We start from the raw sequence: 16,502 nt of genomic DNA on the forward strand, positions 1-16,502 counted from the left end.
ATAGCGATTAAGAGATCTCATGTCTTAGAAGAATCAAGCGCTTAGACGTACAATTGTATGAGATTATGGTTTTATGGTTTATAAATAAGAGAAGGCTTAGGCTTAATGATAGTTGTGCGTAGATTGTCCGATTTAACTTTTTGTTAATCTACGTTTTGGTTAACCGTTAATTCAACGGTTTTCAGTATTCAACATGAATGTTGAACAATGTTATGAAATTTCTTCAATTTTAATATACCATTCATCCTCATTACTAGAACTACAGCTAGGTACATGATTCCAAACTACATCATCAACTCCCACCAAGTAAAGAGCTAAATAATTAAAAAAAAGTTATCCTAAAATATATGATTTAGAAAGTATAAAATTTTAATGATTCAATACACATAAAACCATTTTATGATAATTCAACAAGCTATATGTACTAATATATATTAGTACAATCTCTTTTTAATGGGTTATAATTATTGATACATGCAATCTATGTCCTTCTAATAACGTTAAATAGTCACACTTTTGAAGTACCATTTATCACCTTTTATTGTGATTCTATCAGTTGTTACTTGTTATTGTCTTAACCTTAAAAAGTGCCCATGTCTTCGGTACCTTCCCACATCTTCCAGTTGCTGACAATACTTCCCAAACATCTCTGTGGTGACATAGAGTTTGAAATCCAAACTCAGCAAGAATGCCATCTCCATGTTGTTCATCTCTGCTGTGCTCACTCCTCCCACTTTGGCATAGTATCCATTGCTATAACAACTGCAATAATCACATAAAATGTAATTCACAACACACACAAAATGAGCATGAATTTACTATATACACATTTCGTCATGTGGATTTTGATTCGCCATGGGAAACATACAAAAAGCGCAAACAAAATGAGCACGCAACTTATGCTGCAACAACTATAGGCCTGTGATACACAGATATGCTGTCTTTATTGTCGAAACTCGATGGCTCAGAATCATATAACAAGCACCAAACAATAGTATAGGTACTTACTCGTCATCCATAAATTTTGCAGCAATCAGAATGCTGGTGATTAAAAGCCGGTGAACGTTGAGAGAAGTGAGACAAGTCCCAGTACGTTGTAGAAATCTTTCGATGTATATGTATGCAACAACAAAGCAAGAGTTGCTGCAGCTTGAGTACTTGAAGATACGCTCAATATACTTTCTAATGCTTAAGGCAGGAACTTCTGAGGCATGGAACATTGTAATGACGTCCTTCATCTTTGATTGCCTTACTAATCTCTCATTCTTTCGAACTGATCCCTCCAGAATTGAAGAGAGGACCGATAAAACTCGTGGTTTTCCTGACTGTCCTGCAGCAGATTCCTCCAACCCCAAAGATGAGAAAGTCTCCGAGAGTACAGCCATGCTATCCAGTGCCCCTGCAGATCTCATGTTCAAGCTGCAAAACAAAACCAATCGGAAATTTAGTTGGAGTGCAACAGATATGTGCTTACAGACCAATCTTGTTTTTGATGCATTGCCAGCTAGCTTTAGTTCTGACAGATATATATATATACTTTGTCCGAAACGTTGGTAAAGTATAATTATAACATAAACTATGGTATATATCTTCAGCACTGTGGAGAATAAAGTGGCCGAAAAATTAATATGACCTTTCACTTTTAACATTACGGAAACCTGAATATTCTTTTTTCACTCTGAGAGATGTGACAAAGATACCTGTATGCTCTTGTGCATGTTCTTTCAATCTTTTTGGGGTATTTATACCTCAGATATAATTGAAGTCACCTTTAAACTAAGAATAAGAAAATATCTTGCCCTTACATCTTCTATCTGGGAATAAGATTTTTGAGAGGGAGTTTGCATGGAGTTGTTCCTCGGCCATTATATATATATGAGACTCCCGAACTTATGATCTAATTGTTTACCGGCCCACAGCTAAAGGCCGCTTGAGTTGAAGTTTTTGGACCATTTGGAGTACTCCTTTTCCATAGAAGATCGACGATTATAACTTATTTTGTGACATGCAAGCATTTTGTATCATGACACTTCATAACTTTTATATATATATATATATATATATATAACTAATGCAATATGTTAAACAGCGATAAGCGTGGCCCGTGACTCACAATTGTACGGGTACTGTCCCAACTTAACCACCTGTTAGGTGTTGGGTTTTAATTACAAAAAGCCCTCAGTACAATTGGGTAAGAGTCACCCACTTATAAGTTATATTTTATTTGTTACTTTTCCAATGTTAGATCTTTCCTCTCCAACACAATACATAATAAATGATTTCCTAAATTGAGGTAGCTAGCTAGGTACATATAAGAATAGTTGGCAAGTATCTCACCGTATATTTGTTATCAGTCGTTGGTATATGATTGAATCTTGGTATAATAACTTGGATGCCATTCTATGCCAAACATGCCATTTATGTGGCAAGCGTTTTGATACGCTGTAGATGGATGAACAGTATAACCTCATCGCCAAAAATTGAAAGTATCTACCTGATTAAGGTAATAGTGTAATTACAAATAACCTAATTAGGTGATAAAGTAATCTGTGGTTTACATTCAAAACCAATTGGGTATCGGTGGAGTGACCTAAACCCTTATACACCCACTAGCAAGGTCTCATTTTCTCATGTGGGATGTATATACTCTCAACAAGCCCCCGCACCGCACGTGTGGTGAATTTTCAAGCCATTTACATGGACAACTTTAGGTGATGTGGAGCTCGTGTGGCCGTGAGGCATGCACACGTGGAATAACCCGCTCTGATACTATGATAAAGTAATTTGGGGTTCACATCTAAAACCAATTGGCTATGGATGAAGTGGCCAAAACCTTTATAAACCCACTAGCAAGGTCCTATTTTTTCCATGTGGAATGTATATACTCTCAATATTAGGTAGGTAATTATTTTCTTTTGTCATTTTAAGATTTCACGAAGAAAAAAGGAAAAAAAAGGCGGCATGTTATATTCATCAGTAGGAGGTTTGTCCATGAGCGATGCCTCATATCCAATTTCGTTATTGTGAAATTAAATTGATGTCACGTAATATGCCCCGTCATTTTCTGATATGTTGACATCATTCACACAATTCATCTTAGCCATTAAAAGATTTAAAATCCAATGGTCTATAAAAAGTGTCAAAAATTGTATAAATCCATACCCTACATGTAGAGCTAGAATCTATTTGCTTTAACTCCATTAACATTATAATGAATAAAAATGGAAAGGAATTAGAATAGAGACTCCAATTAAATGAATAGAGATTCATTTGACCGGTTGAAAACAATTTATTGTGCATGTCATTTTGAAATTCATCAAAAAAATTTGTTCTATCAATCATCTACTTACCTTTTTTTTGTTGTTGAGGGAAATGGGATCAGGTTCCATTAATAATAACGACCTCTTTGTATTCTTATTGTAATAAGGGGTTTAAGCTCAATGTCCCCCTCCCCTTGTATTCAACAGTTTCATTAATCAAGGCTTGAGGGCAGCCGCACCAGCCCTTTTTTTCAAAAAAAAAATAATAACGACCTCTCTCGATCAAGTTAGAGGAATTCGAAAATCCCTCATATTACATCACAATGCACAAAGCAGCCTGCGAGAGTAGAGCTACCAAAGAAAAAAGCAAACTTAAAAACAAAAGCAAAAATTAAAAACCCCTACACCTATCTAGCCCTGAATCAGAGCAACCGACATGACAAGCATTGACGCCTAATACCTATATGGTGTACATCGCCACTCATCAGTCAGCATACAACAACGATCAAGGACCAAAAAGGGAAGAAGCCGAGCCGAGCTCAATTATTCAAGTGAAAAACAAAAGAAACACTATGCTGCTCCCCAAGGCCCACAAACAGACATGATCCAGCAAAGGCAAAAAAGAGAGATGGGCTAGCCCAGCCACGCCACAAACAGCGACCCAGGCAGGTGGAGGCCCAAATAGCCAAAGCCCATCTCATCCACCTCCCTTCACCAGACCCACCTGCAATGAGCCGCCGAGAAGACAGCCTCCGGTCACCAGTTTAGCAGTCGGTCCTGGTCCTCCACCATCGCCAATCTAGGAAAGCAGCAACGGGACCAGACTCGGAACAAACACCGCAAGCAAAAAAAAGATCAACGGAGCCCTGTTACCGTCGTTGCCGACTGAGAGCCTGCACCTGCTCTTGAAATCACTCGACTATACCATAACACCACCTCGGTCGACTTCTCAGATACCGATCTGCACCAACTCAGAGGACCCCTAAATTGGAACAACCCGGAAACAATACGTTGCCGTCGAACCAAAACTTGAAACGAGCCCAGAAGCCGTCTCAACAGATCTGCCTTCCGACCCGCGCTGTCCCCGTACCGTTGTCGCACACCACCCAAAGAGCGCGCTGCAGCCTTGCCTGGTCCGGGGAGCGAAGCTTCACCACCGCCAGTAACACAAAACCCTAAGTTTCGTTTACTGAGGTCGCTCCAAGAAAATCGGAGGCCTCCCTTTTAAATTTTAGTCCTTGGTATCCCCAGGTTTTAATCATCTACTTACCTCGATATTGAACAAAGAATCTAAACTTTTAAATGTTTCCGATAAACTAGGATTTTATCTCATTTTGTATCAATGATAAAATAATAAAAATTATGCAAGGTTACATAGCAGTGATAGCACGTACAGTGGCCTAATAGAAATCTATCACAGTGAATATAAAGGCCTAATAAGAATTTATCACATCGAATATAGGGCCTACTATTAGACCATCGTACCATCTATGTAACACGTTAAAGAAAACTCTAAATCCTTAAAAAAAGAAAAAAAAGAAAAGAAAAGGGAATTGCATAAGTCTCATGGTCAAAGACTCAAAGTATATATGGAATCTCGATCACCTGCTCTTGGGGGGCATATGGACACCATATCTGCCATGAGACGTATTCCCTAACTTAGAATGACAAACGTACGTACATGACAGTCAAACAAACCTTCCTATTAAACCCTAGTGCACATTACAACATTGAATGCCCCTTCTTTAAGGCTCTCCCTCACTGATTCTCTGTACTCTCTACAAATCATACCAACAAAAACCCCATTCCAGATGACTACCCCATGTGATCAGATGGCTTCGAAGCTCGCCTCCTCCTCCCCCTCTTCTTCTTCCAAATACCAGCATGCCTTTCTCTACGCCTTAATCTTCTCTTTATTCCTGGTACTCCTCGTTTCATCTTTCAGACTCAATGTTATCAACTCCAACTTCGTAAATTTCGTCGTTGTTCGTCGGCAGCAGCAGCAGCAGCAGCAACCGGTCAAGAATCACAACGATAACGCCGTTAACGTGATCAAGGCCGTCTTCAAGAAATTGGGTAGAAGGAAGATGAAGATCGGGTTGGTCAACGTAGACCACGACCACACACAGCTAATGAATGGATTAGAAGGTATAGACCCGGTTCCTGTGAGATTCGATAGAGTTGCTGCTGATCGGAAGTGGGAGGATTTTTTCCCCGATTGGATAGACGAAGACGAGAGATGGGGCCGCCCAAAGTGTCCGGAAATCCCCATGCCGAAGTTTGAGGATTACAAGGGCATCGATGTGATACTGGCCAAGGTCCCATGTGGGACTAATATTGGGAGTGGTAAGAAGGAAGGGGTTAGGGATGTGTTTAGGTTACAAGTGAATTTGGTGGTGGCCAATATGGCGGTGAGGATAGGGTGGATGGACCCTGATTATGGTGCTCCTCATCGGACGGTGTACGTTGTGTTCATCGGATCTTGTGGGCCCATGGTGGAGATTTTCAGATGTGATGACTTAGTGATGCGTCAAGGGAATTATAGGGTTTATAAGCCTGAGATTGGGAGGCTGAAGCAGAAGGTGCTTATGCCTTTTGGGTCGTGTGAACTTGCCTCTGGTTATGCACGAGCAGGTAATTATCCGATCCATGCGTTATCTTGGTTATCATATTGCTTTTAAACCTTTAATTAGAAGAGAATGTGTACTTTTTTATTTCACTACTTGCAGAGTGGCAGGTTAAAACCATTTTTTTTTAATCCTGAAGAAAGTGAAATTTGAATATACTTGTGAATGGAATACCACTAAATCGACAATCGATTAGTTTGTTGATATGGGTCGGACCATTGGCATTCCCTTAAGTTTTATATAATTTAGTAATTAGTAGTTTAGTAAATTTTATTTTATTTTATTATTATCATTTTTTTTTTCAGAACTAATTAGACTTTCAAATTTGAACTCTTTGAATCCGGACTTCGTTTTGATTTAATACTTGGAATCCTGATTAAATTTTTATCATGTTAAGTAGTGATATTTAACCACAATTAGGAGATTGTACGTTGGTCGTTTCATATTCTTTCGGTTTCTAGTTGAGTGGTTGGTGATTTCGAGTCATGCATTTCGACATTTTGCAATTGAGTATCAGATTTTTCAATATCAATTTTAATGGTTCAGTATCACTTCCCACCTCAAGGAACACACTGAATTACACAAATTTTAACCAATTAATTCTTAATCAACTTGATCATTCGGCAGGTAAAGAAGCTTGGAGACCAAAGTACAAATACCTACCGAGACATGCCTATGTAACAGTCTTACACTCCTCAGAAGCCTACGTTTGTGGTGCAATAGCTTTGGCTCAAAGCATCATACAAACCAACTCCACCAAAGACCTAGTCCTCCTCGCTGACGATTCCATCACTCCCACATCCATCGCCGGCCTACAAGCCGCCGGATGGGATGTCAGGCGAATCCAACGAATCCGAAGCGTCTTTTCCCAAAAGGGTTCATACAATGAGTGGAACTACAGCAAACTACGTGTATGGCAACTAACTGAATACTCCAAAGTCATTTTCATCGATGCAGACCTTCTAGTCCTAGAAAACATGGACATCTTCTTCACATACCCACAATTATCTGCTGCGGCGAACCACAAGCACTTATTTAACTCCGGCTTGATGGTTTTGGAACCATCTCAATGCATGTTTGAATACCTAATGCGAAAAAGCTTCAAAATCGAGCCTTACAATGGTGGTGATCAGGGATTCCTCAACGAAATCTTTACTTGGTGGCATAGAATCCCTTGGTGGCTAAATGCATTGAAAACTTTCGAGGGAAAGAGTATCGAAAAACACGTGATGGCCGATGACCTTTATGCGGTACATTATTTAGGGCTGAAGCCCTGGATGTGTTACAGAGATTATGATTGTAACTGGGATGTAGACAGTCATCAAGTTTTCGCGAGTGACTCAGCTCACCGGAGATGGTGGCAAATTTATGATGCCATGCCTAAGGAGCTGCAACCTTATTGTGGTTTGACACAGAAGATGGAGAAGAGTTTGAAGACGTGGAGAGATAGAGCAGCTAATGCTAGATTCGTTGATGGTCACTGGAAAATTGAGATTAAAGACCCTAGACAGCACCATTAGACTTGATTAAAGGGTGCCTATAGTACTTCGGTCAGCTTTATATATGTTGCTTCTCTGTACGTGCTGTACAAAATTAACTGTTGAGTTCTGTTTGTTTGCATGCATGGCAAAATTTGTGAGATTTCAATTATAGTCAATTAGAAATTGTTCCGTTCTGTGTAACTGCTTGTAGAAATATCTTCCATTCGATTATATGTATACCCAAATGTCTTTGGGCAACATATCTTAAAGTATATGATTCTCTAGCTGTTTTTCGACTTTCATACATAGCTTAATAGACTCGATTCTTTGGGAGGGTTAAAAATTCAAAATTCTTTTTCGTAAAAAGTTTTCGATTTGATAAGTCTCAGAAAAGTCACATTAACATTTCTTTTTCCGAACATTAATAATGCATAAAGGAAGCAATCTCTCTTTAGTTTGGCATGCATTTCACATACCTTGCATGGAACGAACGATTTCGGATGCTATCCTTGTTCCTAAATATCACTTGTACAATTGAACTCAATAGCAAGAAAGTCAAAGAGAAATGAGTCTTGATATTTAATCATGTACTTAAAAAAATTTAATTGAACCAGTAATACATGCCAAGTTACACATTCACATATCTTATAATATTATTGAGCGTGGGGTGAGCCTCCAAATCAGATTAGACTGGGTTCCAAACCCGTTTAAAAAAAAAAAAAAAAAAACTTCATCTAATCTCTCATCGTCAAAATCTATTTTTTGTCAGTATTATTCAATTCTTTCCGAATTTTTTTTCTTTTTTAATCAAGGGAAAATCGTCCAAACAGTGTCTGAACTTTTCCAGACTATTAATTTTCATACCTATACTTCAAAAAATATCAAAATGGTACCTGAGTATTTGAGCCCGACCCAATTTTCGTACCTAGTAACAGTAAAATCGTTAATGGAGTTAACTTTTGAAGGATATTTTCGTCATTTTACTATTCATCGTCTCCAACCTCTTCTTCTTCTCCACCGAAACCATCACCAACTAGGAGTAAGTAAACTGGAAAATTCACTGATTGCTCATACACAGACCAAGAACCTATAAAATTTGGCAAAGAGCCACAAAAGCTTTGATCTTGCATATACCATCGCTTATACATATAAAAAAAAATGAAGACCTGCATTAAATATTTTTCCAAACTACCATTCTATCAAATCAATAACAAAACAAGGTCTGAATTTTTTTAATTAGTCTGAAACAAATTAAAAAAACACAAACCTAGCAGTCAAAAATCTCTTTCAGTAATGAAAGAAAAATATAAAAAAATAACTTCAGATGGTCACTCAAAACACACATACACAGACCCGATTCTCCGAATATTATTCAACACAAATTAACCAATACAAATACAAATTGTGATCAATCAATCGAAGTCAAGAATCCACTAAAATATGCAAACCCAATTGCCAAAAGAAACCAACTTTTCCACTAGACTCAATCACATACCTATTCACTGTTCTACAATCACCCAATTCAAGCACAAAACAATTGAAACCCAGAAGCCAAATCACTTCAACAACAAAAATCCATGGAGAAAAAGGATTGAGAAGTTACCAATTAGAGAGAAGAAGACCAGGAAGACATGAACAAAAAAGCAGAAGCTTTTGATTCTCATGGTCTCTGAACAAAAACTGGAATGGATAAAAACAGAGAACACAAGTTGGAATCGATGCCGTACCAAAATTATGAGCCATGTAATCCCCAAATACATGGAATCACAAACCCCGAAATGAAAGCATCCACATTGAAACTCAAATAAGGTTACCAATCTTTCCTTCAATTAATGATCTTCAAACTCAATCCAACAAAATTCAGATCAATTCCGATGTATCACAAGATCTGCAAAATTGACAGTAACCCACAAACAAGAATATGTAAAAGCTCAAAACTTTACCCTGATTCATTGATTTCATTCACAAACAATACCAACTCAATAATCAATAAGCAAAGCTCCTCAAATCATAAAACCGAGACAAGAAACAAAAGATTGAATCTAAGCAGAAGATTAAGAGGGCATAAATTACCTAAAACTTCCCCTATAATCTGACAACACTTTGAAGGACTTCAGATGATCTTCAGTTTACCCAGCAAATTCCTTCTTTGCTCCTCACAAGTTTTCTCTCACTGCAATTCCGAAACAAGCAATTCAGACCCAAACAAATTCCTCATACCATCTAAATTTCTGAATTCGGAATAGCACAATACACACAAACTGATTACCCAGAATCTATATCAAACAAAATTAACAGCTCCAACAAAAATAAAAATTGAATCACTTAATTGAAAATCGGCATCGAAAGCCTAGAAAGGCGAAACAATTATATGAGCTACGAGACCATGATTGCGAAGCGGTGACTCGGCACGCCAGCGTTGTAGATTTCCGAGAGCTGTCGATGATGGGATGGAGGAGAAGAAGAGATAGTATATGCAAGATCAAAGCTTTTGTGGCTCTTTGCCAAATTTTATAGGTTCTTGGTCTGTGTATGAGCAATCAGTGAATTTTCCAGTTTACTTACTCCTAGTTGGTGATGGTTTCGGTGGAGGAGAAGAAGAGGTTGGAGACGATGAATAGTAAAATGACGAAAATATCCTTCAAAAGTTAACTCCATTAACGATTTTACTGTTACTAGGTACGAAAATTGGGTCGGGCTCAAATACTCAGGTACTATTTTGATATTTTTTGAAGTATAGGTATGAAAATTAATAGTCTGGAAAAGTTCAGACACTGTTTGGACGATTTTCCCTTTAATCAATGTAAAAAGGTTATAAGACAGGCCAAATAATATAAAAATTGGCTTTAACCATAGTGGACAAGGTCGCACCAAAAGCAAGAAAAACACTATAATTTAGTTTCCCCCAATCATTTTCTATTTTAATTTCTATCGCTATTTTCAAAAAACAAACTCCTCCACCTTTTTCCCTCCTCCCCTCTCAAATCGCTCTCTCTCACTCTTTCACCGACCAAATGAGCCTCCAATAGCAACAGCAGCAGCAATCCCACACCTCCTCTCTCAAATTCTCAGAGCCACGCCAATGCAAGACATTTTCGGATCAGTTCGCCGATCACTCGTCTTCCGACCTCCGCCGCCGGACACCGACGACTCCCCGGTAACCCTAGTCGACAAGATCACCTCCTCTATTCGAAAATCCAGAGTCTTCTCCAAACCCTCGCCTCCGCCGCCGCCCAAGGACGCCGCGCCGCCTCCGATCCGATGGCGAAAAGGAGAGTTGATCGGCTGCGGCGCCTTTGGCCGCGTCTACATGGGCATGAATCTCGGCTCCGGCGAGCTTCTCGCTGTGAAACAGGTATGGTTTCGAATTCGGTTTCTTCTGCTTGAGGGATTCGAATTGATTTTGCTTGATTTTGGTGATGGAGTGTGGTTTTGAGGGGTTTGGATTGCTGCTGTTTTGAATTTGATGTTAATTTTGGCCTTTAACTAGGTTTCGATTTGGTAATCGGTTGATTTTGATTCTGCAGTGTTCCTTTTTTAGTTGTTGATACTGTGTATGAACTTCGGCTTATTGATTTTTTCCCCCAATTTTGGTTATTGAGTTTGATTTGTGAATTTTGTTATTTCTATGTGTTTTCCGGTTTTCCTGGAGTTCAATTCACTAGTTCAGTAAGGCACTTGGTTCGGTATATGATTTTGATATGTTTCTTGGTTCTTTTGCAGGTTCTTATCGCAGTAAATAGTGCTTCCAAGGAGAAAGCTCAGGTGTGATTTCGGTTCTTGTCTTGCTATACGGCTTAAGTCAGACAGTGATATGTAATTTATTATGATGATTATGATACTGAGGATCAACATTGACTTTCTATCCACATCTCCCTTTGTTTAAAGCACATATGACCAAACATTCTAGAACACATATGTTAGTTTTCAGATCGATATTTGCTATAAAAGTTAAGTTTTCCCAGGATTGGGTGAGTCTCGAGTACCGTTGAGGTGTGATAGAGTGCTAGTGTGATGCTGTGTGGGTGAGATGCCAATAGGAAGTGATTGTGAATGGAGATTTATCCTTTATAGCAGGTCCTTGTATAATGAAGTTGAGGTGCATGTTGTTTATGACAACTGTTTTGTGAATTTGATTTTGCCCCATCTTGTGCTATCTTTATTCCTTGATTGTTAATGTCATTTGTTACTTGTGCTGGTTGTGAGTATCAACACGTGTGTGGGTTACAGACTCAATATCTTATATCTCGTTTGCTTTCTTTAATCACAGGTTCAGTAATCTTTGTACACTTTATTTTCTCAACCACAGAGTTTATTTTCATCTAGGCATCTGAAAATTCCGACTATTTTACAAATATGACAATTAATATCTTATTAATTATAGATGGTATTGGTTTGCTGATTAATGTTTTAATGCTATATGTAGGCTCACATCAAGGAGCTTGAGGAAGAAGTGAAGCTTCTAAAGAATCTGTCTCATCCAAACATTGTTGTGAGTAGGACCATCTTGTATCTATTTCAGCTCTTGAGTTTATCACTTTTCTGACTTTGTACTTTGTTTGGTTTCTCTTAGAGGTATTTGGGTACAGTGAGGGAGGAGGAAACCTTGAACATTCTGTTGGAGTTTGTCCCTGGTGGATCTATATCATCACTTTTGGGGAAATTTGGATCTTTCCCTGAGGCTGTAAGTTCTTGCAGATTAAATTTTTGTTTGTCGGTTTATTGAATGCTAAACCTATACAAATTTCTTTGAGCCAGGTAATGAGAACATACACCAAGCAGCTGTTGTTGGGACTAGAATATTTACACAAAAATGGGATAATGCACAGGGACATTAAGGTACTCCGCCTTTGGTGCTAGTCATATGAATGTATAAGAAGGTTTCTTACCTCGTCCTTATCTTTTTCCTGCAAGTGGCTAATATATATCATACAAACTTTCAGGGAGCAAATATCCTTGTTGACAATAAAGGATGCATTAAGCTTGCAGATTTTGGTGCATCGAAACAGGTCGTGGAGCTGGTACGTACATTTCCTTATCATTTTCTACTATATGTCTGCCGTTTTTTATTTTATTTTGTTATCTAGATATATTTGATTGATATCTATTAGGCATAGTACTTGTACGATGAATGTCGTATATAATTAAAAGTTGCATTATTGTAGGCAACCATCTCTGGGGCTAAGTCTATGAAGGGCACACCATACTGGATGGCTCCTGAAGTTATTCGTCAGACTGGTCATAGCTTGTAAGAACCCTTATTATCCCTGTACCATCTACTTCTTTTCAGGCATTCTATTTGATCATGATATGCCATTTCTCTATCATTTTGGGATACCAGTGAGAGTTTCTTGATCGAAAATAGACTGTATTATAAGGTAAAGGAAGACATTTCCTCCAACAGAAGTAAAAACTGAAAAATAATAGAAGATAGGCAGTACAACTAAAGTCACATTCTGGAACTCTTGACTTGATGAGATTTGAATTTTTATACTATTCTTCCTAGGCCACTGCTTTTTAGCTAAAGCATCTTTCCTCTATTTCAGAAGATTTCAGACTGTATAAACGTTTGTGCATTTCTCTATTTTTGCGGTAGATGAAAGAGAATTTGATCACTAAATTCCAGCCTGTAATAGAATGTTTGCCTGAAGGATATTTAAATAAGCAGATTTAGGGATGTCATTGAGTAGACTTTTCTTGGTCTTTATTGGATGAAGATGGTAATGACCACCTAAGTATGTTCCTAGTTGTATGCATGATCCTCCACTGATACTGTTGATCACAATTTTGCATCATACATTCTATTGTTCTTGGATAAGAAACAAATACTGATATATGAGAATAATTCCTTCAGCTCTGCTGATATATGGAGCGTTGGATGTACTGTGATCGAGATGGCCACCGGAAAGCCTCCTTGGAGCGAACAGTACCAAGAGGTAATAGTCCTAAATTTTTAAATGCTTTAAGAAAGTTCTCTCTCCTGCTTTTTTCACTGATGAGATGTTTCTCTAGGTTGCTGCTCTCTTCCATATAGGGACAACGAAGTCTCATCCACCAATCCCTGAGCATATTTCCTTTGAGGCGAAAGACTTTTTGTTAAAATGTCTGCAAAAGTATGCCAATACTCGTATTCTCTAAATTATATTATTTTGAATTCAAAATCTCCTACATAAGATGTTTCATGGATCCTTTCTCGTCTATTTTCTGAATGTACAGAAGTCTGGAGTTTGTTTAACTTTATGGATTTAGGTCTTAGATTGAGATGGACATGGCTTATATATTAATAGTTCTGATTTCATGTTAAACTTCGTCCTATGCCAGGGAGCCAAATTTGAGGCCGACGGCATCTGAGTTGCTTCAGGTAGTTTAAGTTTCCATTGGTGTTGGGAGTTTTGTCTGTAATATATGTTGTAAATTGTCTCAAGCCAAACCTTATATCTTATCATGTTCTTGCATTTCTACTTTGCCAATCACATGCAGCATCCATTTGTGACTGGGCAACCTGTGGACTCTCATCCTGTTTTGCGTCCTTCTATCATGGTTGGTATGAGTGAATTCAATTACATAATTTTGTGATTACTTCCACCATTTAAAGCTTTCAAGTGACTCTTAATTTGCTACCATCAGGAAGATTCTGAGATCCCTGCTCCATCATATTCATCAAACCTACAGACCTTGTAAGTAATGTATTTGTGTTTTCTTTGAACTTGTAAGATTAGACAATATTTTCTATGATTCTTTTACAGGCTTTTGATGTGGTAGTCATTTTATTGCAGTGAGATGTCAACGTGCCGAGATTCATCTGATATGTGTAATATGGGTAGTTTGCACTGCTCAATCATAAATCCTGACAAGGTGTTGGAAAGTACACACATTTGGGGAAGAGACAGTGATGATGACATGTGTCAGATTGATGACAAAGATGACATGGTCGGTGAAGTAAACCTCAATTCTTCTTATATGCCCGACGAACTTAAGGTAATCTCTTTAGTGCCTTCTTGTTTCAAGAATTTCATAAGCTAATCACTTGTATGCAATTCTGTTATCTTAGAGCTTTAACCCGATGTGCGAGCCCACTGATGAGATGAGGTGCCAACTTCATGGAAGTTCAGAAACCGAACAAAATGGGATGGATCTGGATACTAGCCACCAAACTGATTTTCCTGCTGGCTGCTCTGGAGCAATGGGTGCGGGTGAAAAAGATTTTTCATTTCCTTGTGGACCATCTCTTTCAGAGGATGATGATGAACTTACTGAATCAAAAATTACTGCATTCTTGGATGAAAAGGTACTTTGGTTAAAGTTGACTTAGTTGGTCTTCTAGGTTATGGATATGCGTCTTATAGTGAGATTCTAATTATATTTGACATTCTGGGGGAGTTAGGTAGCCAAACTACATTACCTTTTTCATGCATGGCAACATTATGATGGCAGGCTAAAATGAAGGGTTTATGCAATTTGTTCATGTTTGATGCATTTGGTTTTCTGAACTGCACTTTTGATCACAACCTCAGGCTCTAGAACTGAAAAAACTGCAAACACCTCTATACGAAGAGTTTTACAACAGCATGAATGTAGTGTGCTCTCCAAGTTTTATGGATAGCTCGCCTGATGAAACTACTTCAAAGTACTTGAAATTACCTCCCAAAAGCAGATCACCCAAACGGAGTCCAATTGGCACTCCATCTGCAGTAGCTGATGCACTTAGTACTGTAAGCCCTGGGAGTAGTGGTAGGCGTGTATCAAATATTGGCAATGCAAGTGATCAAAATTCAAAGGACATGTCGTCACCTCCTCACACTGATTGGAAAGGGCTTGGAGTTGATGCTCAGCAAGAGCCAGGAAGCCCAAGGTTAGTTCATGACTAGTTAGTGCAGGTTGATTGTCTTTTCTTTATCCTTTTTCTCCACCCTTTTCAATTATCTGATATATTATAGCACTCACAGTATGAGCTTCTCTGAGAGACAAAGGAAGTGGAAAGAAGAGCTTGATCAAGAGCTAGAGAGAAAGCGAGGTAGATTTTTCTTCTATTCATCTGGTTTGAAATTGCAATTATATGGAGTTCTTGTCGCAACCTGTCTTTGCTGGTCCATTATTTCTGTCCAAGTCAAAGTTCCATCTATGTTTAAGCAAGGCTTTATGGGTTCCTTTTCAAAAAAAAAAAAAAAAAAAAGCAAGGCTTTATAGGTTGGCACAAATAGTGCAATTTATGTGCTTTTGCTTGCCTTTGATGTGCCTGTGAATCATTATATCTCGATAAAAGTAATATAGCAGGTCCAAAGTAACTTTTCTGTGCATTAGAAGGTCCAAAGTTTAGTATTGAACAATCTAAGATTCTAAATGCACAAAGCATACAAACATATAGATGAACAGATCCTTTATCAGCAGTTTAAGTCATATGGATGATTGTGAAAACTGGTTTTGCAGAGATGATGCGCCAAGCAGGTGTAGGGAAAACATCATCGCCAAAGGATCGAGCTTTAAATAGGCAGAGAGAGCGGACAAGGTTTGCATCTCCAGGCAAATGATCTAAACGTCCTGGAGACCTTAGTTGTACTTTTCCATCGGGAGTTCATCAGAATTGGACTTTTGGTGATACCGGTAAATATATTCCTGGTGCTCTGGTTTGCTAGCTCCTCATGGAAACTGCGGCGCTGCAACACCTCATGCATTCTATTCAATTTTCCATTGTGCAACCTATGGTAGCTCCACAAGGAAACTGCGGCGCTGCAACATCTCATGCATTCTATTCAATTTCTCATTGTGCAACCTATGATTGTGTCGTTGTATGTTCTACCAAAGGCCAAGCTAGTGTAAGCAGGCTTGTTTAAAGCATTTTCTTTGGAATTGGCGGTGGTTTCTGATGTGTGGGGTATTATACATGTCCGGGTCTTGGCCGAGTTCTTGGTATCTAGTCCATAGAAATTGTACTATCGATGTATCAAGCTTGATCAGTGTTATGGCACAGTATAGTATAAAACTTATGCCCACTTTTGATGTGCATTTTGATTACAGAATATAGTTTTGATTTTTGCGACTTGTGAGTAGTTGATTACAGTGTACTTTTTTGTTTTCATAACTTCTCGATCAACAACCTGATATCAACATTATGCATCTAGTACATAATTGTGTCC

The 16,502-nt window shown here is 38.3% G+C and overlaps 3 protein-coding genes across 3 annotated transcripts; 2 read left to right on the top strand and 1 right to left on the bottom strand.

Annotated features, from left to right (window-relative positions):
* Positions 1 to 339: 339 nt before the first annotated feature.
* Positions 340 to 1,536, bottom strand: LOC112195447 (cyclin-P3-1). Its single transcript, XM_024335882.2, has 2 exons — positions 1,009 to 1,536; positions 340 to 762 (listed from the first exon to the last, which is right to left on the bottom strand). The coding sequence occupies exons 1-2, from the start codon at positions 1,410 to 1,412 to the stop codon at positions 567 to 569; spliced, it is 600 nt and encodes a 199-aa protein (XP_024191650.1). The 5' UTR covers positions 1,413 to 1,536; the 3' UTR covers positions 340 to 566.
* A 3,556-nt stretch (positions 1,537 to 5,092) lies between these two features.
* LOC112193965 (putative UDP-glucuronate:xylan alpha-glucuronosyltransferase 5) lies at positions 5,093 to 7,407 on the top strand. Its single transcript, XM_024334230.1, has 2 exons — positions 5,093 to 5,894; positions 6,521 to 7,407. The coding sequence occupies exons 1-2, from the start codon at positions 5,093 to 5,095 to the stop codon at positions 7,405 to 7,407; spliced, it is 1,689 nt and encodes a 562-aa protein (XP_024189998.1).
* Positions 7,408 to 10,283: 2,876 nt separating this feature from the next.
* Positions 10,284 to 16,405, top strand: LOC112195439 (mitogen-activated protein kinase kinase kinase ANP1). Its single transcript, XM_024335878.2, has 17 exons — positions 10,284 to 10,723; positions 11,092 to 11,133; positions 11,795 to 11,860; positions 11,942 to 12,052; positions 12,127 to 12,207; positions 12,312 to 12,389; positions 12,534 to 12,616; positions 13,223 to 13,304; positions 13,381 to 13,481; positions 13,690 to 13,729; positions 13,849 to 13,908; positions 13,996 to 14,045; positions 14,145 to 14,346; positions 14,420 to 14,656; positions 14,883 to 15,220; positions 15,315 to 15,382; positions 15,796 to 16,405. The coding sequence occupies exons 1-17, from the start codon at positions 10,451 to 10,453 to the stop codon at positions 15,894 to 15,896; spliced, it is 2,013 nt and encodes a 670-aa protein (XP_024191646.1). The 5' UTR covers positions 10,284 to 10,450; the 3' UTR covers positions 15,897 to 16,405.
* The last annotated feature ends 97 nt before the right edge of the window (positions 16,406 to 16,502 follow it).

This window comes from Rosa chinensis, chromosome 3 (assembly GCF_002994745.2).
Source record: "Rosa chinensis cultivar Old Blush chromosome 3, RchiOBHm-V2, whole genome shotgun sequence".
Taxonomy (NCBI): domain Eukaryota; kingdom Viridiplantae; phylum Streptophyta; class Magnoliopsida; order Rosales; family Rosaceae; genus Rosa; species Rosa chinensis.